Below are 21,712 nucleotides of genomic sequence, written 5' to 3'. Positions count from 1 at the left end.
AAAAGGGGAGGATTTTGTAGAACCAAATATAAACAAAACTTTGTTTTGTTCAACAACAACAAAAAAACTTTCTTCAAACTCCCTGTTGGAAGAAAACCAAACTTCTGCTCTTATACAGTTAACTGATTAATAAATTATGCTACTTGCACCCCACTTCCTCCCTTTAAATTCCAAATTTAGGATATGGCTATCAAATTTTTCTGTTCAGCAGCTTCCCTATCTCCCATAGTCAATCTAAACCAAAGGTACAAAAATGCAACAACAGTTCTTTCCATGTTTCAATTCTATAACTTTACTTTTTCCAAAATACTCTGTAACAGCTTCTAATTTATAAATCTTTAAATTCTCTAATTTTTCTGAGGCAGTGCACACATGATCATCCCTACCTCTGACTCTTCTGAACTAATTATACCTTAATCAAATGAGCTTTCCCTTTAGAGAAAAGATTGCTGGTTTCTAGGTGGGAAGGAGGGTGACGTGGGTAAAGGGGGTAAAAAGGTATAAGCTTCCAGCCACAAAATTAATAAGTCATGGGGATGTAATTTACAGCATGAGGACTACAGTTCATAATATCATGTTATTATATTTAAAAGTTGCTAAGAGGGGTACCTGGGTGGCTCAGTTGGTTGGGTGTCTGCCTTCAGCTCAGGTCTTAGGTAGTAACCGGGATTCTGGAATCAAGCCCCATGTCAGCTCCCTGCTCTTCCCAGAGTCTGCTTGTCCTTGTCCCCCTCTCCTTCTCCGTCTCCCCCCTCCCCTGTTCGTGCACTCTCTCTTTCTCTCTCAAATAAATAAATATTTTTTAAAAAGATGCTAAGAGAGTTAAATATTTTTTTTAAAATCTTTTAAGTTGCTTAAAAGATTTTATCACAAGAAAAAGAATTTTGTGCCTGTATGGTGACAGATGTTAATTAGACCTACTGTGGTGATCATTTCACAATATACACAAATATTCAGTCATTATGTTGTGCATCTGAACTAATATAATGTTCCATGTCAATTATATCTAAATAAAAAGGTATGACCAAAAAATCAGATAAAAATTAGAATTATATACATTCCTTACCTGTACAATCCTGTGCAACATAAATAGTTATTCCTTGTAAATCAGGGTGTCTTGCTTCTTCAACTGCTTTTCTAAAAAAATAACATGTATCATCCTTTAAAAGCCTAACAGTTCCAGTTAATAATTAAAGTTTTAAAGGAAAGAAAGCCATCTTTTTTTTTTTTTTACTTTCCTATTTAACCTATAATGTCTGCTTTCAAAACTATTTTCTGAATGGTATCAAAAACCACGTGAATCCCTTCTAAGTAGAGTATTATACTAAATTACTCAAAGAACATTAAAGTATAAGTTACATGGACACCTGGGGTAGCTCAATCGGTTAAGCATCTGCCTTCAGCTCAGGTCATGATCCTAAGGTTCTGGGACAGAACGCACACACATCAGGCTTCCTGCTCAGCAGGGAGCCTGCTTCTCCTGCTCCCTCTGCCCACTGCTTCCCCTGTTTGTGCACTCTCTCTCTGTCAAATAAAATCTTTAAAGGGGATCCCTGGGTGGCTCAGGGGTTTGGTGCCTGCCTTTGGCCCAGGGCATGATCCTGGGGTCCCAGGATCGAGTCCCACGTCGGGCTCCTTGCATGGAGCCTGCTTCTCCCTCTGCCTGTGTCTCTGCCTCTCTCTCTCTCTCTCTCTCTGTGTCTCTCATGAATAAATCAATAAAATATTTTTAAAATAATTTAAAAAACATAAGTTACAAAAGTTATAAAAAAAAATTCTTGAGTATAAAGCTTTAAACCCTGCCCTCCAAAAAAGGATTTCTCTCAACCACTCACCTGGCTATATTAAACATTTCTAACCAGCAGTATTACCATATGCTTCAAGTTTTACATCAAATTAGTTTACATTACTAACAGTGAATTATTGTCCTCTGCTACATTTATGAAAGTTTTTGCTTTTCTTTAAATAATAGCATGACTTTTGGGGCACCTGAGTGGCTCAGTTGGTTAAGCCTTGTACTCAATTTTAGCTCAGGTAATGATAGCAGGGTTGTGAGATGAAGCTGAGGGACATTCTCTTTACTCAGCAGGGAGTCTGCTGGAGATTCTTTCTCTCCCTCTCCTTCTGCCCCTCCTCACCATGAGTGCATGTGTGCATGTGCACTCTCTCTCAAATAAATAAATAAATCTTTAAAATAAATTAATAAATAATAGCATGACTTCTTTTTCCTTCATTCAAAAACCTGTATAACCTGAACAAATGAATTTCCTAACTTTAAGGCTTAGAATTCTATAAGTAAAACTGCAAACTGAAAAATATTTCTGAGTATAATGTTCTCAATGGTGCACATGATTTGTAAATAGTCACAATAACATCTATAAAAGGAAATTACACAAATGGAATAGAAATATTTTTATTTAACTTCGTAATTTTTTAACTTCACATGACTTGTTATTTATGTTTGTATGTGTTACTTTAGAAGAGGGATTGGCAAAGTATGGCCCATAGGCCAAATACAACATGTGGCCTGTTTTTGTACAACCTGCAAACTAAGAACGGTTTTTACAGTTTTGAAGGGTTGTAAAACAAAAAAGAAAAGAAAAGAAAAATGGGCAACAGAGCCCTTTATTTACCATAAGGCCTTTTACAGAAAAAGTGCTCTGATCCCTGGAGTACAGAACATAATATCTTCCAGAGTAGAAACTAAGCTTTTATAATTATGCTTTTATACATCATACCAAGCAGGACTTGATATTACTAACAAAACATGGGACACCTAGGTGGCTCAGTCAGTTAAGTGTCTGTCTTTGGCTGAGATCATGATCCCAGGGTCCTGGGATTGAGCTCCGTGTCTGGCTCCCTGCTCAGTGAGGAGTCTGCTTCTTCCTCTGCCACCTTTCCCTACTAATGCTCACTCTGTCTCTCTCTCTCTCAAATAAATAAATAAATCTTTAAAAAAAAAAAACAAAAAAAGCAATCCATTTAACAACATTAGGTAAATACATTTCCATTTGTAAGCATCTGGCCTATACAATATTAAAGCCTATTTATATGCAAAAAATCTTATAATAATTTCCAATTTATATGATTTTAAATGTAATAAACTTATTATAACACGCTATATTTGGATGGCATATTAATGATTCCATACACAACATGGGTCACACTACAAATAAGACAATTTTTTTTAATTAAGCAGTATCATAAAAGGCTGAGGTATAGTGAAATTTGACTTTCAACTTTTTTCTAAGTACTCTGAATGTCACAGACCCTTTACTTTTACTATGATATAATTATAATATTAATAGTCCCATACATTTACAATTCACAAGAATTTGATGTGTGCAAAGAAATGCTGAAAACATCAATTTTAGCTCTTGACATTTCATTACACTATCAGTACATTACAGCCCCCAGGTTACACTATTAAAAAAAAAAAAAACTATAATGTTATGCATGCTCCAAGGTTGAAAGAGTTGTTAGTTTTTAGAACATTCCGATAAGAGACACTGAATATCTATACCTATGAACAAAAGAGGAAAAATTTGTCATAGATAAATGTAACCAGAGTGCAATGTCTTGTTTTTTCCTTATTAGCAAATGAAAGCTTCCTTATAAATATACTCAAACAATAAGACTTGAAAAGTTCCATTTATATGTATGCACTGCAAAAAACAGTATCTCTGAGCCTAAGGACCTCTGTCATAAGATAAAAGAGTTTAATACAATTTTACCTTAAGATGTGAGCAACCACAGCTGGTCCATACCAATCTCCGGCTTTTTTCCCAGACTTCTTTCCATATTTTATTAGTTGATGTAAACCAAAGAGAGCCAAAGGGGAATCACCAAACCAAGAGATGATTTTCCTGTGATAAATTTCATTTCGCATTTCACGATCATCAGAATGTCTCCTGATTGTTTCCTTCTGAGAAACTGTAGGGGTTTTGAGTTCACTTTCCCCTGAAAGTGATGCTTCAAATGATGCAGTAAATTTTTTAACAGTGTTGGAAGTCCATGAGTCAGAGTCTGAATTTTCAACGTTCAAAGCATCAGGCCAGGTCCAAGCTATAATAGTTCCAAAGCAAGGTTTCAGATCTTTTAAATAGTTAGATTTTAACAATTCTACTAAAATAGATAGCATTTAAAGTCATATAGATTATTAAACTAAAATAGTAAACTCAGAAGCAGCAAATTTCTAGAGACAAAAGGTAGATTAATGGTTGCATATGGCAAGCAGGGTATTGGGAGTGACTACCAAAGGGTATGAGGTTTCTTTGTGGAATGATAAAAATGTCCTAGAGTTAGGTTATGGTGATGGTTCCGAACCCTGGAAAAATACCAAAAACCACTAAATTGTTCACTCTAAGTAACTAAATTATGTCATGTGAATTATAAAGCTGCCTTAAAAAAACCCCAAAAAACAATTAAAGGTATGAGCACAGAAAATATAGTAAAATATCAATAATGTTTACTTTTGAGTGGTAATATTATTCTCTGGAATTTTCTGTTGTTTCCAAATTTTCTAAAATGGGATTATAAAAAAAAATAAAAAATAATAATAAAATGGGATTATATTACATATGATCAAGAAAAAAATAACCAAAATGAAAAAGAAAAAAATGGTAAACTCAAGTACAAATAAACAATTCTGGAAAATGCTTTTCTTTTTTCTCTTTTCTTTGACAGTGCTGAAATCGAATGAGGACTTTTGTACTCCCTTACCAGTAATGCTTATCAGACATCCAGTCTTGACTACAATTTACATAATGACTAACACTAATGAGAGAATAACTTCATAATGTGGATTTTGTTTTGATTATATGTTAAAATAGAAGTCTAACCACAGAAGTTTTAATTTTCTTTGTTTTTCTCTCAAACAATCCTTTCAAAATAACTCAATTACTGTTTAGGGAGTAATATCAATTCTCTAGTAAATGAAAAGTTAATAAATAGAAGTCATTAAAGATCAAAGATCCCACCAAAACCAACTATATTCACTACTTCAGTTTTTATGATAAGATAGTTCCAAGCATCCATGTAATTTTAACAAAATGAGTCACAGATTCAGAGAACTCGTTAGGACTTCGAAAATTATCCCAATTCTTGTCCATGATTGCACAAAACTACAAATAAACCATCTTAGAGAAAGTTTAATTTTTTTTCTTTATATTATCTGTATCACTCTTGAATAAACATTCTCTCTAAATAATTTCATCAATAATACCTACAGAAAGGTTATCAGATATTTGCCATGCCATGCATGTCTAACACTTTAAAAATATGATAATGCTTAGTAATAACCATATATGATAGCCTAAAATAGTAAACTAAAATCTTCCTACAAATGTACAAATTATAAAAAATGGACTAATAGAAATGGTAAGAGTTTTTCTTTTTTAAAAAGATATATGTAAAAAGATATATGAAAGAAGAATCAATTACATTTTTGGGAATCTAGGAACATAATGACCTTATTATGAATATGCCTAGTCAATTTAACTGATTATAATCATATTTGCAAACATAAAAATATTTTAAAGCATTATTGATATGTAGAGAGAAAATAAAGAAACCAGTTTAAATTTCTTAAGACTTAAATAATGTAAAAACATCAACTAACTGCTCAAAGTCATTGTTGTTGACTGCTCAAGATTTATTGAACTGGGGCAGCCTGGGTGGCTCAGTGGTTTAGCGCTGCCTTCAGCCCAGGGCCTGATCCTGGAGACCCAGGACTGAGTCCCCCCTTGGGCTCCCTACATGGAGCCTGTTTCTCCCTCTGCCTGTGTCTCTGCCTCTCTTTCTGCCTCTCTCTCTCTCTCTCTCTCTGTGTGTGTGTCTCTCATGAATAAATAAATAAAATATTTTTTAAAAAAAGATTTATTGAACTTGAGATAATCCAGAGAAGTCAATCAAAAAGAACTAAATAATAACACCAAAAAAATCCAAAGGCTACTAAAAAATTGTACTTACATATAAGTCATACCTAGCCTACTTCAATAAAGTTAGAATATGCTAGATTAATTACAACTTTCAGAAGACATCAGGAAGTCAAGAAATTAACCATAGAAAATATCTGGAGTTAAAGCAAACAAAGAGGCACCTGCGTGGCTCAATCGGTTAAGCCTCTGACTTGATTTTGGCTCTGGTCATAATCTCAGGGTTTGAGGATCAAGCCCCACATCAGGCTCTGCACTGGGCATGGAGCCAGCTCAAGATTCTCTCTTTCTTTCTTCTTCTGCCCCTCCTCCCCAAACAAAAAACAAAAAAAAACCACAACCCCTCCACCAACAAACAGAGATTTAATTTACCTCTACCAAGAAAGTGCAGTATGAGTCCCTGAGCCAGTAGCATCTGGCCAGTTCTTAATGTGCAGCCCCAACCACAGTCTGTAGTGAAGGCCGAGCCTTCTATTTGAGGAAATTCTTCCCTGTAGGTCAACCATATTCTTGAAATAAAATCTTTACGAAATTCTTCTACATTTCCCGCAATTACATGATCTTCTATTGTACATCCTGATCTTGCAGGTAACAGTTTATTTTCATCTACAAAATAAAAATATGAACTATAGTCTAAATATATGCAAAGAAACTTCAATAATGCTATTATGTCCCCATCACTGTCCATCAGATATGGAGTCTATTACAGTTTTTCTGATACTTTTTCTCAGTTTCAACGAAGATATATATTATTCTGCCTCATCAGACTGTTAGGAAAATCAAATGAGAATGGATGCGGAAATGTTTTGTACGCTCTTAAGCTAGCTAATAAAAGGTGTCATCAGGGCAGCCCGGGGGGGGGGGGGGCTCAGCAGTTTAGTGCTGGCTTCGGCCCAAGGTGTGATCCTGGGGTCGCGGGATCGAGTCCCGCGTCTGGCTCCCTGCATGGAGCCTGCTTCTCCCTCTGCCTGTGTCTCTGCCTTTCTCTCTCTCTCTCTCTCTCTGTCTCTGATGAATAAATAAATAAAATATTTAAGAAAAAAAAAGGTATCATCAGTAATACTGTTAATAATATCCTATATTCCAAATATAATCAACTCTTTTATGAGGGGTTAATATAAAAATACCTTTTCCTTTTGCCTCATTTGGCTCAGGATATACATATTAGTGCTCTCTAAAATGAGATCTGGGGATCCCTGGGTGGCGCAGCGGTTTGGCGCCTGCCTTTGGCCCGGGGCGCGATCCTGGAGACCCGGGATCGAATCCCGCGTCGGGCTCCCGGTGCATGGAGCCTGCTTCTCCCTCTGCCTGTGTCTCTGCCTCTCTCTCTCTCTCTCTCTCTCTCTCTCTCTGTGTGACTACCATAAATAAATAAAAAATTAAAAAAAAATAAATAAATAAAATGAGATCTGCAAATAAAATATCATGATTTGTCAATATGTAAAGATGAATGTAATCATATAAACTAGTTCTAAAGATCAAATAAAATGTGCACATTGTATTTATTATCATGAATATTTATACTCAAGTTATAAAATCAAAACTAATAAGCTAAAGAGTAAAATATGAAATTCTAAAATATAGTTATCCTTTCACGTTGAAATAAAATTTTCTATTTTTTTTGAAATAAAATTTTTTAAAAACTGCTCCTATCCACGTGTCTTTTTTTTAGAATTTATTTATTTATTTATTTAAGAGAGAGAAAGCGCGCACCAGTGGTGGGAGGGGCAGAGACAGCGGGAGAAGCAGGCTCTCTCCTGAGAAGGGAGCTCCACATGGGGCTGCATACCAGAACCTGAGCCATAGGCAGATGCTTAACCACCCAGGTGCTCCCACATTTTTCATTTCAAGAAGCTTTTCCAAATTTATTATCTGTAGTACAGTTTCTATGGGAAAACTATGGTCACTATTTGCCCAATAACAAAACATGAGGGCTCAAATGAACTAACATTCCTTGATTACTCTCTCAAAATGAACTGACATTACTTGATTACTCCTAAAGGGAATATCTTAGAAACCTTTACAACCTCAGCATGCAGCACAGTGCCTAACACAAGTAGATCCTAATAAATGTTTCTTGTTTTGGGTGGCTGGACAGGTGGATAGATAAATCTGCCTATAACTCTCAATTCCAAGGAGTTCTATTTCCACTATCCTTCTGCAGGATGTTAAAGCAATTTTATCATGCTTTTATTCTTTATCCTTCCTGCAACTATCCTTCTTCAAGCTCATTCTGAAAAAATTACAATCACCTAAACTTCATAATATTCAGCTTAATGGAGCTAACTTGTGGCATACAGTTTCAATGACAATACAAAGAATGACTGCCAAGCTCCCATTATCAATGAGTCTCTCTCAATATTTAAAGTAATTACAAATAAAAATGCCTAGAAATTGAACATGGCCCTACAAATATGTACAAAATGTAAATAAATATAAGATTCTTTTTAAAAAGATTTTATTAATTTATTGGATAGAGAGAGAAAGTATGCACACAGGTGAGCACCAGCGTGGGGAGAGACAGAGGGAGAAGGAGAAGTAGACTCCCTACTGAGCAGGGAGCCCGACTTGGGGCTCCCAGGACTCTGGGAGTATGACCTGAGCCGAAGGCAGGCACTTAACCAACTGAGCCCCCCAGGTGCCCCATTAAGTGTAAGATTCTTAAATTTGATAATTTGCCTATCATTTCATTTCTACTAATATTAGGACACATTTGCAAAAATTATTTTAACTAGGCTAAATCTGGCATCTTTCAAGCTTTTAAATTTATCTTTCTACCTTTCCTGAGCTACAAACTCTTCACTTTATATAATTCTTCCTTCCCGGTGTAAGATATTATGTTGTGCATTGTTTTTCTGTTTGTTCGTTTTTAAATAGTTTATTGATTTATTCATGAAAGACACAGAGAGAGAGAGAGAGAGAGGCAGAGACACAGGCAGAGGGAGGAGCAGGCTCCATGCAGGGAGCCCGAAGTGGGACTCCATCCTGGGTCTCCAGGATCACACCCTGGGCTAAACTGCTGAGCCATCAGGGCTGCCCATGTTGTGCATTGCTATGTCAATATTTGTAGTACAGGGGCTCCTGGGTAGCTCAGGCAATTAAGCCTCTGCTTTCGACTCAGGTCATGATCTCAGCATCCTGGGATCGGCCTGCTCAGGGCTCCCCGCTCAGTGGGGAGCTTGCTTCTCCCTCTCCTTCTGCCCCTCCTCCCTGCTCATGCTCTATTTCTAATTAATAAATAAAATATACTACAAACAATATTTATATTATATAAATCCAAGTGGTCCTGCCAGGTAGTATTATCTTGACCAAATATCAAAATTTAATTTTACAGGTTATCTGTGTGAGAAGCAATTGAGGATTTTATCTCATTCTAAGTAAGCTTAATCTTTTCACAGATACCATGTCCCTATCTGCTAGGATTTTTCTAGGTTTTCTCTGAGATGATTCAAGACATGATAGGCCCAGAAACTTTTAGGGAAAAATGTAATTTGAGGCTATCTCTAACATACCAATTCTATCATAGGGGCCAAAATGATTTAACTGTAAATTGAACAAAGATAAGGATCTCTCCCTAATTTTTGAGCTGAGGAATATCTACAGACAATCAGTTTAGCCTTAAGAATGAAAATAGTAAAAAAAAAAAAGAATGAAAATAGTACATGGACAAAAGGGAAAAAGGAACTTTTTTAAAAAGTAGAGAGTAAAAAACTTTTACTAAAAGTAAAAGGCTAGAAAATAAAAGCTTTTTCTTAACTAAAACCATCTCAGAGATGGACTTTTGCCTAGGGATCTCTTTGTAGAACATTAGAAAAGGCATTAAAGTAAGATATCAAGTGATCTTATTCTGTGTGCCATTGCTTTTTGTACCCTGTCTACTGTTTTTGGGGATCAGTGTTGCTCTAGATTTTGCCAGAGTTATGCCCAAATGTTGTGGAAATAATATACCAGAATTTGGAATTTTTTGAATCACAACTTTTATTTAAAAATGGCATGCACGAAGAAATGAGGACTTACACAGAGCTCTATCACTTAATTTCCAGAAATCTGAACACTTTTTAGATCTCATTCTGTTGGGGCACCTGGGTGGCTCAGTCAGTTAAGCATCTGCCTTCTGCTTGGGTTGTGATCTTGGGGTCCTAGGATCGAGCCCCACATCGAGCAACCAGATAAGCGGGAAGTCTGCTTCTCCCTCTCCCTCTACTCCTCCCCCGATCATGCTCTCTTTCTCTCTCAGATAAATAAATACACACACACACACACACACACACACACACACACACACATATATAATCTCATTCTATTACTGATTGATATTTAAAGTATTTTGTCTGACTACAATGGAATTGAATTAAAAATCAATAAATAATGCAAGAAAACACTACAGACACTGTTGTCTATACTGTTTAGTTTTTCAAAATGTTGAAAAACTAAAAACAAACCAAATGCTCATCAATAATTGAATGATTTGTGGTAATTCATATAGTGGAATATTATGCAGCAATAAAAATAAAACTAGAACTACTGTAACAACATGGACAGTTCTTAAAAATACAACCTTGAAAGTCATAAGGAAGTAACAGAAACAAAATATAGTTTGATTCCATTCTCAAAAAGATCAGAAACAGGACATTCAAAATCACCGGTGACATTGCAATAGCAGGATTTTTTGGCATAGGAGGGCTATAATTGGGTAGAATAAGCATACAGAGATTAAAAATTACTCAAATACCATACGATTTCACTCACATGTGGAATCTAAGAAACAAAACAAATGAACAAAGAAAAAAGAGACCAAAAAAACAGACTTAGTTATAGAAAACAAACTGGTGGTTACCTTAGGGAGGTGGGTAGGTGATGGGTGAAATATGTTAAGGAGATCAAGAATACACTTACTGTGATGTGCACAGAGCAATTATCAATGGATAGAATTACTGAGTTATCATATTATACACCTTAAACTAATATAACACTGTATGTTAACTATACTTGAATTAAAAGTTAAATAAAGGGCAGCCCAGGTGGCTCAGCGGTTTAGGCACCGCCTTCAGCCCAGGGTGTGATCCCGGAGACCTGGGATCGAGTCCCACGTTGGGCTCCCTGCATGGAGCCTGCTTCTCCCTCTGCCTGTGTCTTTGCCTGTCTCTCACTCTCTCTGTGTCTCTCATTAATAAATAAATTTAAAAACCCTTAAAAATAAAAAAGTAAAAATAAATAAAAGTTAAATAAATAAGGATACCTGGTTGGCTCAGCAGTTGAGCATCTGCCTTCGGCCCAGAGTGTGATCCAGGAGACCTGGGATTGAGTCCCACATGGCTGAGTCCAGGCTCCTGCATGGAGCCTGCTTCGCTCTCTGTCTGTGTCTCTGCCTCTCTCTCTCTCTCTGTGTCTCTCATGAATAAATAAACAAAATCTTTAAAAACAAAAAAAAGTTAATAAATAAAAGTAATGTTGTATTTTTCCTGTTGAGTACAGTTTTGTTACTCTCCTTAAAAGTGTATACACAAGGTTTTTATCTTTTCTATGTATGAATAATTCATAATTTCAAAATTTTAAAGATTTAATATAAAATTATTAAAGTAATAAAAGTTCAGTATTTATAATAAAAAAATAATACAAAGAAAAAAAATTTTTTAAGATTTTATTTATTTATTCATGAGAGACACAGAGAGAGAGAGGCAGAGACACAGGCAGAGGGAGAAGCAGGCTCCATGCAGGGAGCACGACGCAGGACTCAATCCCAGGACCTCAGGATCGTGACCTGAGCCGAAGGCAGACGCTCAACCACTGAGCCACCAGGTGCCCTGAAGAAAAGGGCATTTTTCCCACTGGATTCTGTCCTATCTGTCATACACCCCAGCTTGGTGCTGAAACAGATACTTGCTACTTTAAAGAGCAGTAGGTGAAGATAAGGCCAACATGCTAAGATTAGCAGAGTAGGAAGATGAATAGAGCATGAGCCCTTGATGTCACAGAGGCACTGAATTAACCAACCTAGTGCCATCCCTACATAGGACTTCTGCTTGTGTACATTAATACATCCCCTTATTGTTTTAGCTATTTTGAAATGCATCCATTAGCAATCTTTCCAATTTGGTCTCCTTCTGTAGTTTTTTAGCAGCCTGTACTTCTGCTCCATCACAGATACCCTTATGGGAATAACTTTTGTACTTGTTTGTTGGATGTCTCTCATCTGCTGGACAGCAAGCTCCTTGAGAATAAGGACTGTGCCTGTCATAATTTCAGCATTAACTCCAGCGCCTGGCACATTATAAGGCTCTCAATAAATATTTGTGGAATAAACGAATAACCTTATTCATCAACTTCCCTACTACTGAATCCTTAAGTTGTTTCCAGCTTTTGAGTCCCCAAACACTTAATCTGATACCTTATTGTTCACCAGAAGCCTTACCTGATAACATAGTCAATTAACACATATTTACATGTTATATGTAGTATATACAGTATTTTTACAAGAAGTTAAAGAAAATATTATTAAGAAAAAAACAAGGAAGAGAAAATACTATACTTAAATACATTAAGTATACATGTATACTTACATTACCAAGAAATGTAAGTAATGAAAAAGTAATGAAAATACATTACTATACTGTGCAGAAATCCACATATAAGTGGACCTGTGCAGTTCAAACCTGTTGTTCAAGGGTCAACTGTAGTCTTCTCTATTTGTCTCATTCATATGTCTTACAATCATTTACTTTTTGTCTCTCGAGTTGAGGACCCCCAAGAGCTTACTACAAGGATCAAAGTTCAAAGTATTTCTTCCAAAAAACATATAGTGCTATCCTTAAAAAAAATTCTAATAAAGGGTGCCTGGCTGGCTTAGTCAGTAGAACAAGGGACTCTTGATCTTGGGGCCATAAGTTAGAGCTGGGTGTAGAGATTACTTTTAAAATTTTTAATTGAATTTTAAAAATTCTAATAACTTTTTCTCCAATTTCCTATATCATGACTCATACTACTACTTAGGATGCTTATATGTACCAGGCACACCACTAAACCCTTATGAAACAATTATCATTAATACTAGGAAGAATAAATAATTTGCTTTAAGTAACAACTAATTAGTAAAAAGAGCAAAAATTCAAAGCACCTGTCTGACTCCAAAGCCCATATTCTCCTCTGCCTATAAACAAATGACATAACTTTTTAGCATAGCACTCAAGCAGCTCTCCATTATTTGATCCGTTTCAGTATTCTCTCCCACCACACCAACACTGGACATCTCTGTTTCTTAAATATACTCTCTAATACCTTGTGCCATTCTATTTATCTAAAATGCATCCCTTTTTCGTCCATCACCTTCCTATTCATCCCTCAAGAATGATGTGAGAGGGATCCCTGGGTGGCGCAGCGGTTTGGCGCTTGCCTTTGGCCCAGGGCGCGATCCTGGAGACCCGGGATCGAATCCCACGTCAGGCTCCCGGTGCATGGAACCTGCTTCTCCCTCTGCCTATGTCTCTGCCATTCTCTCTCTCTCTCTCTATCTCTCTGTGACTATCATAAATAAATAAAAATTAAAAAAAAAAAAAAGAATGATGTGAGAATTCAATTAGTGAAACATGTAAATTACTTAAAATGCTGCCTGGCACATTATAAATAATAAATGTTAGCTGTTATTATTACATTTACAAGGTTTTAGAAAATTGCTGATAAATGATATGCCAAAATAGGTCAACCAAAAATAAAACCTTTGATAATATTCATTATCATACATACATATCATACATAATTATCATTAACATACTCTCACGCACATTCTCTCCCTCTCTCTTACACATACATGCACATTCACACAAAATACACACTCAAACACACAAAACCAAGCAAAGACATATAGTAGAAAAAACACCAGTAGTAAAGTGAGACATAGTCTTGGTTTAAATTTCAGCTGTGCCATTTAATGTGTGTGACTTTGGATAAATTACTGAAATTCTCTAAGCTCCTGTTTCCATACTCATTATGGTAAGGATATCTGAATCAACCTCGTAGGCTGGTGGTAAGAATTAAAGACATTTTACAAAGAGCTTAGCATGATGCTTGACACATAGAAGGCACTCATTAGGGGCACCTGGGTGCTCAATGGTTGAGCATCTATCTGCCTTTGGCTCAGGCCGTGGTTCTGGGGTCCTGGGATGGAGTCCTGAATCGGGCTCCCCACAAGGAGCCTGCTTCTCCCTCAGCCTATGTCTCTGCCTCTCTCTCTGTGTCTCTCATGAATAAATAAACAAAATCTTTAAAAATAATAATAATAATAAAGTTACCAGAGAACTTGATAAAAAATATCAATTCAAATCATATTTACTTATTAGCACTCATACTATTGTTAAGTCCAAAACTATGAGAGATATAACAAAAGAAGTCATATCCTCATCCTCAAGGAGTTTATTAGGAACCCAAATCAAAAAAAAAAAAAAAAAGGAACCCAAATCATACGGCAATATATTTTGTATTACATAAAACACAGGCTCTTAAAAGAAATATGCCAAAACACAGGAATAAAAAGTAGTATGGTGGTTGCCAGAGGCTAACAGAAAGAAGGTTGGGGAGTTACTGTTTAATGAGTAGAGTTTCAGTTTCACAAGATGAAAACTTCTGGAGACAAATGGTAGTAATGTTATTAGTACAATATTATGAATGTATTTAATACATCAAACTGTACAGTTGAAAATTATTAAGATGGTAAATTTTATCTGTATTTTACTACAATAAAAGAAGTATAAGTAAAAAACAAAAAGAAATATGCCGGGCAGCCCCAGTGGCACAGCGGGGCAGCCCCAGTGGCACAGCGGTTTAGCGCCGCCTGCAGCCTGGGGAGAGATCCTCGGGGCCTGGGATCGAGTCCCATGTCAGGCTCCCTGCATGGAGCCTGCTTCTCCCTCTGCCTGTGTCTCTGCCTCTCAGTCTCTCTCTCTCTCTGAATAAAATAAATAAATCTTAAAAAAAAAAAATGCCAAAAGTAGATTATCTAGAAATAAAACAATGAAAATAGTTACACAATGAACTTTGACAAAGATTTTTAAATAGGTTACAAATTTAGCACTTACCTTCAAATTTAAAATGGTAACATTTTCCAAGCAATAATACAGGGGAATTTCTACTAAAATATGTTTTTGTTTTCAACACCCAACCTAAACAAGAAAACAGAAAAGTAGTTTTGCAATTTAAGGATTTCAGACTAAGAGTCTAGCAGCATTTCCTTTTTTTTTTTATTTCAAATAGTTAATTCTCAACTATGGACATGCATTTTTTGCAAGAATAGCAAAATATATGGACAATGAACTGAAAATACAGGCCATTTATGTTACATTCAAATATAATTAAGTATTTTAAACACATTCTTTTTTTTTTTTTAAACACATTCTATCCACGTAAAGGACATGAGAAAGAAAAGAGTTTAATTTCTTTTCAAACAGGTCACAATGTTCTTATGGAATAAAATTTAAAAGATACAAATTCTACTCCAGTTTCTGACATCAACCTCTTTTCCCAAATACAACAAATGTTGCCAATTTTTTATATTTCCTTCCATCATTCCAATGAAGTAATTTAGGGATAAGGTAACACAGTACACTAGTGCTTGTGATAAATGTGGATCAATGTTTTCTAGGGAAATATTATAACACCATCATTTTAGCCACCTGAGGATCTCTGAAAATAGCAAATAAAGCTTTTAGAGATCCTCTTCTCAGTTTTCCACTTCCCAGTTCCTAATCCTCAGCTGTAGCTGCAAACTCCAATTGTTCCAGTTTTCTTCCTACTAAACTGTATACGTCCAGTATTCCCTTGGTTTTTTCCCCATACCCCAGAGACCATGACCTCAGCCAAAACCAAGAATCGATTGCTCAACTAACTGAGGAACCCAGACGGCCCTCCTTTTGTTTGTTTTTTTTTTTTTTTATAGTTCTCGGTTTCCTGAGAAAAACATTTGCCCATTACAGTCCTGAATATTCCCAAGTGTAGCTTATGGTAGCCTTGAAAGCTACTTCTAAAATGCAAGAAAAGGGCAGCCCCGGTGGCCCAGTAGTTTAGCCCCGCCTTCCGCCCCGGGGTGTGATCCTGGAGATTTGGGATCGAGTCCCGCATCGGGGAGTCCGCATCCGGCTCCCTGCGTGGAGTCTGCTTCTCCCTCCTGCCTGTGTCTCTGCCTCTCTCTCTAGCTGTGTCTCTATGAATAAATAAATAAAATCTTTAAAAAAATAAATAAAATAAAATAAAATGCAAAAACATATAAGCAGAAAGAATATGAAATTGGGAGTCAACAGACTTAGGTCTACTTTTTTTTTAAGATTTTATTTTATTTACTCATGAGAGATACAGAATCTACTCTTAAGTAGACTACCTGCCATTTATATTGAAGAATTGTTAGAAAATTTAAAATCAGTGATTCTTATGAAAATGCTCCCCAAAGTACTATAATACAAACACATATAAAAAACAAATACATAAAAATATGTATTCATGATAAGAATTATGCAAGTATTTGAATTTGCTGGAAAAAAGAATGGAAAATCAAACACATGAATCAGGCTTTCATTCAGCTTGGATTACTGCACTCTTCTCCAGAATGGTTTCCGTTGCCATCAGGCTTTCTTTGCTCTAGCATATGCCACGTGTCACTGCCAGATTCATCTCCCCATGGCTCAGCTTTGATTAGGTAACTCTTCCGCCTAAAAGCCATCTTCAGTGACTCATTATGTAACAGATTTATTATGAACCTCTCAGTGACACTAAGGAGTTTCCAAAATATGATACAAATTACCTGTGTAGTCATCTTTTCTGCTACTTTTCACCTACACTCAAAGTGAGGTTTGCTATTTGGCTCCTACTATCCCATGACAAAAATGTCCTCCCCAATATCAGCCTATCTAAATCCTACCTCTTCTGGCTCATGTACGCACTTCTAAGCCATTTTTTTCCTAAGGCTCTAATGCTCTTCTCTGAACACCAGTGGGAAATTAGTATGCACTGACCACCTACTGTATACCAGGAAGTAGGCTAGGCAGTTTACAAACATATTGTCTTAGAAATATTATTACTACTATACCAGAATGATTCTAATCCCCCAAATAGTAATAACCCCTTCCCCTCCAAAGGCATTTTCTAGGCAAATTTGAAAAACTTCACAAAAACACCCTCAAATAGGGGATCCCTCGGTGGCGCAGCGGTTTGGCGCCTGCCTTTGGCCCAGGGCGCGATCCTGGAGACCCGGGATCGAATCCCACGTCAGGCTCCCGGTGCATGGAGCCTGCTTCTCCCTCTGCCTGTGTCTCTGCCTCTCTCTCTCTCTCTGTGACTATCATAAATAAATAAAAATTTAAAAAAAAAAAAAACACCCTCAAATAAAAGGAAACAATCCTTAAGGAGGAACTTCTCTCTCTCTATGCTTTACTCTCCGCCTACCCCCTCTGAAGAGTCACCAGTCTTTCCTCAAGAAAAGAGAAGTTTCAAATCTGATTTCTTAGGGCCTGGGGCATGGCAAGGATCCACATTTTACGTGAGTACAGATTTATAGTGCTTTGAAGCTCAACCATCATTCATATGGTACACACTCTCACTTTTGTACTTCCTGTGCAAATCCTGGCAGGACCTAACCCTCATAATAGCCTGACTTCCTTTAATACTCCAGGATGCTAGGTACATAAAGAAGACTTAGGACTTCTCATAAGGTCCAGCCATTTTTCTCTTTCTCTTTTTTTTTTTTTTTTTTTTTTTAGGGTCTTACCTTTTTATTTATTTTTTTTATAATAAATTTATTTTTTATTGGTCTTCATTTTTCTCTTTTTCCACAGGCATATGAGAGCTGAATTAGACCAGTATGCCAAGTGACTAGTCTATATTCTTTTTTTCTTTTAATTGATTAGTTTTAACTGATCAATTTTCATTTTATCTTTTTAAATGCATTGTAAGAAATGTACCATTATCTCTGCCCTAGCTTGTTGATGCTGAACCAAGGCACTAAGGCACACAGAGATGGAAAAATGAAGGATGTAAAATCCATAGAGGCATAAGATAACAGAGCCTGGGGCATTGGAAAGAGCCATGAATAAGAAGTATGATTATAAATAAGTTATTCTAACACATATTGAAAAATATATATTCATCAGAATTCTTATACTCAAGAATATATTTTTTTATTTTATCCCTCAATCTCCCCTACTTTTTACCTCTACATCTCAATTTATAGGAGCAGAGAGGCGAGGCAGGCAAATTAAATGTCATTATGATTTCTAAATAAAAACTAATTAAATAAAACTAAATAAAGAAAAGTAACTTAATTTGGCAAACAAGCCATTAAATAAATTGACAAAGGGCTGTGACTTTCTATGAGGGGTGAGCAATGACCAGAAAGAAGAATGAAGAAACTTCCTGAGGTGAAGGAAATTTTCTATATATTGATTAGATTGTTAATTTCACAGATATAAACGTGTCACACTCTGGAAATTGTATACTTATGATCTGTTCATCTCACTTTACTTTCTCTCAATTACAAAAAAAAAAAATGAAGAGATAAACTGGAACAGTGTTTCAATTATTTGTTCCTGTTTAACAAACCAATCCACAACTTAATTTGAAACAACTTTTTTCCTTCTATCACACAGTTCTGTGGGTTGACTGGGCTCAAGTTCTGCTGGTCTTGCTTAGAGTCTCTAATGTAGTAAAAATCAGATGGAGAGACTCAGTTGAGACACTGCATTGGCTGATGCTTTCTCAGGGCCTTTCTTCTTCATGTGGCCTCTCCATGTGATTTCTCCAGCTGAGTACCTAAGTTCGTTACATAACAGTTCAGAGCTCCAAAACAAAGCAAGTAGAAGTTGCCTCTTAATGGCCAGGCATAGAATTGACACAGCCTCATTTCTATCTCATTCTATCGGTTAATATAAAGCACAGGCCAACCCAGATTCAATGAGAAAAGAGACAACACAAGATATGATTAAAGATCCTTACTAAGGACCATCTTTGGAGACTAGCTACCATAAGCAGAATATTACAAAACCTATAGTCCCTTAAGTCAGCAAATTGAAAATCACAAGTCTTTAAAAGATGTAAACAAGCCAAAGAACATAGAAATAACAGATGGTAATGATTTTTCTGGAGGATCAAAAACATGCAGAAAAAGGATGGTTAAAAAAAAAAGGATGGTTTACTTATTACTATTTTAAAAGGGAAGTCCAGTTTATATACCTCATAAAGTCATGGAAATAAAAGGGGGGAGGGGAGAAGAAAGCAAAAATGAAAGTTTTACAAGAAAGTAAGGTCCACAGCCTTTTAAATCTTAAATGTTATGCCATTTCTAGTTCCATATTCATCATTTTATAATATTAAAATTGACAAAAGCAATCCTAACTTATGTTCCACTGTATTCAGAAAACAGCAAGACTGAGGAACAAGGGAGGCTGGGTTTGAATACCAGTTTCAAGAGTTATGACCAGTTCAAGAGTTATGACCTAGATATGTGACCATGGATATGTCACTTAATCTCAGTTTTCTAATTACAAAAAATTAAAAAAAAAAAAACCTCAGAAAGATATCTATCTCAGAAAGATATGAGATTTAAATGAGAAGGTACATAAATTATCCACAAAATGCTAGTGTGCTAATCAGTGTTCAATCAATGTTAGTCCTTCCTACACCACACATACTAAACAAACTCTAAGCAAGGAAAATACATAAAACATTTTACAATGATTTTCACCAATAAAAATACATAAAACATTTTACAATGATTTTCACCAATAAAATCAAACAAAAATACTACTCCATAACTTGAAGCTATCTAGAATACTTAGTTAGCCTGAACAATCTAATCTGTTCCTTTGAGATTAGAGATTATCATAATTTTACTATGGATACTTAAAATATCTAGATATTAAAAACAACACAAATGTAAATAATAGATTAAATAACAATTCCTAGGATACTACTAAAATGTATTATCTAGTTCCTATGTGGCAATTTTCAGCTTATAAATGAAATCCTCATTACATAACCTATTCAGCTGATTAAATGGCTTAAAAATAGCATTAAATCTCTATTTGCAGGTGAACATGATCTTACATATAGAAAATCCTAACGAATCCACAAAATAACAGTTAGAGCTAATAAAATACAACACCAAGGGAATCCCTGGGTGGCTCAGCAGTTTAGCGCCTGCCTTTGGCTCAGGGCATGATCCTGGACTTCCCAGGATCGAGTCACACATCGGGCTCCCTGCATGCAGCCTGCTTCTCCCTCTGCCTGTGTCTTTGCCTGTATCTTTCTGTGTCTCTCATTAATAAATAAGTAAAATCTTAAAAAATAATAATAATATATACAAATAGCCAATAAGTATATTAAAAAAATGCTTAACATCATTATTCATCAAGGTAATGCAAATCAAACTCAGCAACATACACCCACTAGAATGGCTCTAATAAAAAAAATGGACGGGGCACATGGGTGGCGACATTGTATGATGGACAATAGAGAGAGGTGAGGAAGAATAGGGAGTAGCTATGAATGGGTATAAGGTTGCTTTGGGGGTGATGATGGTTGTACAGTCTTGTAAATATACAAAAAAACACTGAATCATAAAAGGGTATGTTCTTTAGTATGTAAATTATATCTCAATTTTTTAAAAATTGATGTTCAGAGTTTTCAAAATGCAATGTCTCATTATTACCAAGTTATAACTATCTAAAGAGCTTGCTGTCCATGCCTTCCAGTGAACCAGGAGCCACTGTCAATTATATTTTACCTGAATTTGCATTATGAAGGGGTTTTGCTAAATGTTATCTTTCCTATTGTATGGATATGAACTTCTTCCTGCTGCAGCTGATTCCAAGTATTTCTCCATTTTTGAAACTTTCTTAATCTCCAATTTGTTTCTAGTCCAAAGTGGGTTTCAAAACCACCTTATGATCCTTACTGGATTTGTTTGCAAACCAAGAATAACTAGGTTAAAAATAAAGGTCTAGGGGTACTCCTAAAAGAAATTCATAGGTATCATCAGAGTGTGAACTCTGCTTTGTGTGTTCAAAGGTCTATTTTTGCTTGCTTCCCCTAGTTTATATATGAAGTTGCCTGAAACTGAGTTTGAAAAACTGAGGTGTTAACATCACTTAAATAAATTCCATCTGCTTCTGAATGTTTAAAGAAAAAAGGGCCCACATAGTATGCCTGAGTTTCTAGACAATGCTTATGATGATATTTGGCTCTTTCTTCAGGATATATGCTTATCTACATTCTTATAGAAATTATTCATTCAAAGAGAAACTTAAGCAATTGTGACTTAATAAGGCAGATGATATACATCTTCAAATATTTCTTTGGATCTATACAGTTTTTAAATAATACTTACTATATTTCATGTTGTTCCAAGCAGATATAAATTTAGTTTTTAGCTTGTCAACTTCATCTGTTCCTGTGGCCTCCATATTCAAATTCTAAGGAAAAAGCCATTACTTGATTGCATTCTTCTGTAAAGTTAAATCTTTTGTACTGACTAAAAGAAAAAATATTAAAGAAAAATAAGTATAAGTATATATTATATGGCTATACTGCTGAAGTTTTACTTGTGATTAAGTACAATTTAAACTGCAAATGGACAAACCAATTTTTCATTTTACATAACAGAATATAATTTATTCGATAAATAATTACAAAAAAATAAATACCAAATACCACACAAAACCAAACAACAATCTCCTCCAAGTACTCACAATTAAGAACAACATATCAGCTTAGTAAACCAACTCAGCTTTGGTGCTTGTGAG

At 35.7% G+C, this 21,712-nt stretch overlaps 1 protein-coding gene across 8 annotated transcripts in view; it reads right to left on the bottom strand.

Moving 5' to 3' along the window:
• The window catches only part of ATG4C (autophagy related 4C cysteine peptidase), an 84,984-nt gene that overhangs the window by 38,026 nt on the left and 25,246 nt on the right, over window positions 1-21,712 (bottom strand). For 4 of the 8 annotated variants that reach the window (XR_008661955.1, XR_008661954.1, XM_055306471.1 and 1 more), the window contains exons 2-7: window positions 21,298-21,441; window positions 15,005-15,088; window positions 11,176-11,349; window positions 6,309-6,542; window positions 3,735-4,065; window positions 1,067-1,137 (exon numbers count right to left, since the gene is read on the bottom strand). Coding sequence is in view for 6 of the 8 variants with exons in the window: in XM_055306471.1 (XP_055162446.1) it covers window positions 1,067-1,137; window positions 3,735-4,065; window positions 6,309-6,542; window positions 11,176-11,349; window positions 15,005-15,088; window positions 21,298-21,373 (970 nt within the window). In the remaining 2 variants the exon portion in view is untranslated. The remainder of the gene's footprint in view (window positions 1-1,066; window positions 1,138-3,734; window positions 4,066-6,308; window positions 6,543-11,175; window positions 11,350-15,004; window positions 15,089-21,297; window positions 21,442-21,712) is intronic. The other 4 variants (XM_055306473.1, XM_055306472.1, XM_055306475.1 and 1 more) reach the window with 4 other exon arrangements.

Source organism: Nyctereutes procyonoides, unplaced genomic scaffold (assembly GCF_905146905.1).
Source record: "Nyctereutes procyonoides isolate TBG_1078 unplaced genomic scaffold, NYPRO_anot_genome, whole genome shotgun sequence".
NCBI classification, from domain to species: Eukaryota; Metazoa; Chordata; class Mammalia; order Carnivora; family Canidae; genus Nyctereutes; species Nyctereutes procyonoides.
Note: the sequence above shows the minus strand (reverse complement) of the source record. Positions and strands in the feature narration are given on the sequence as shown.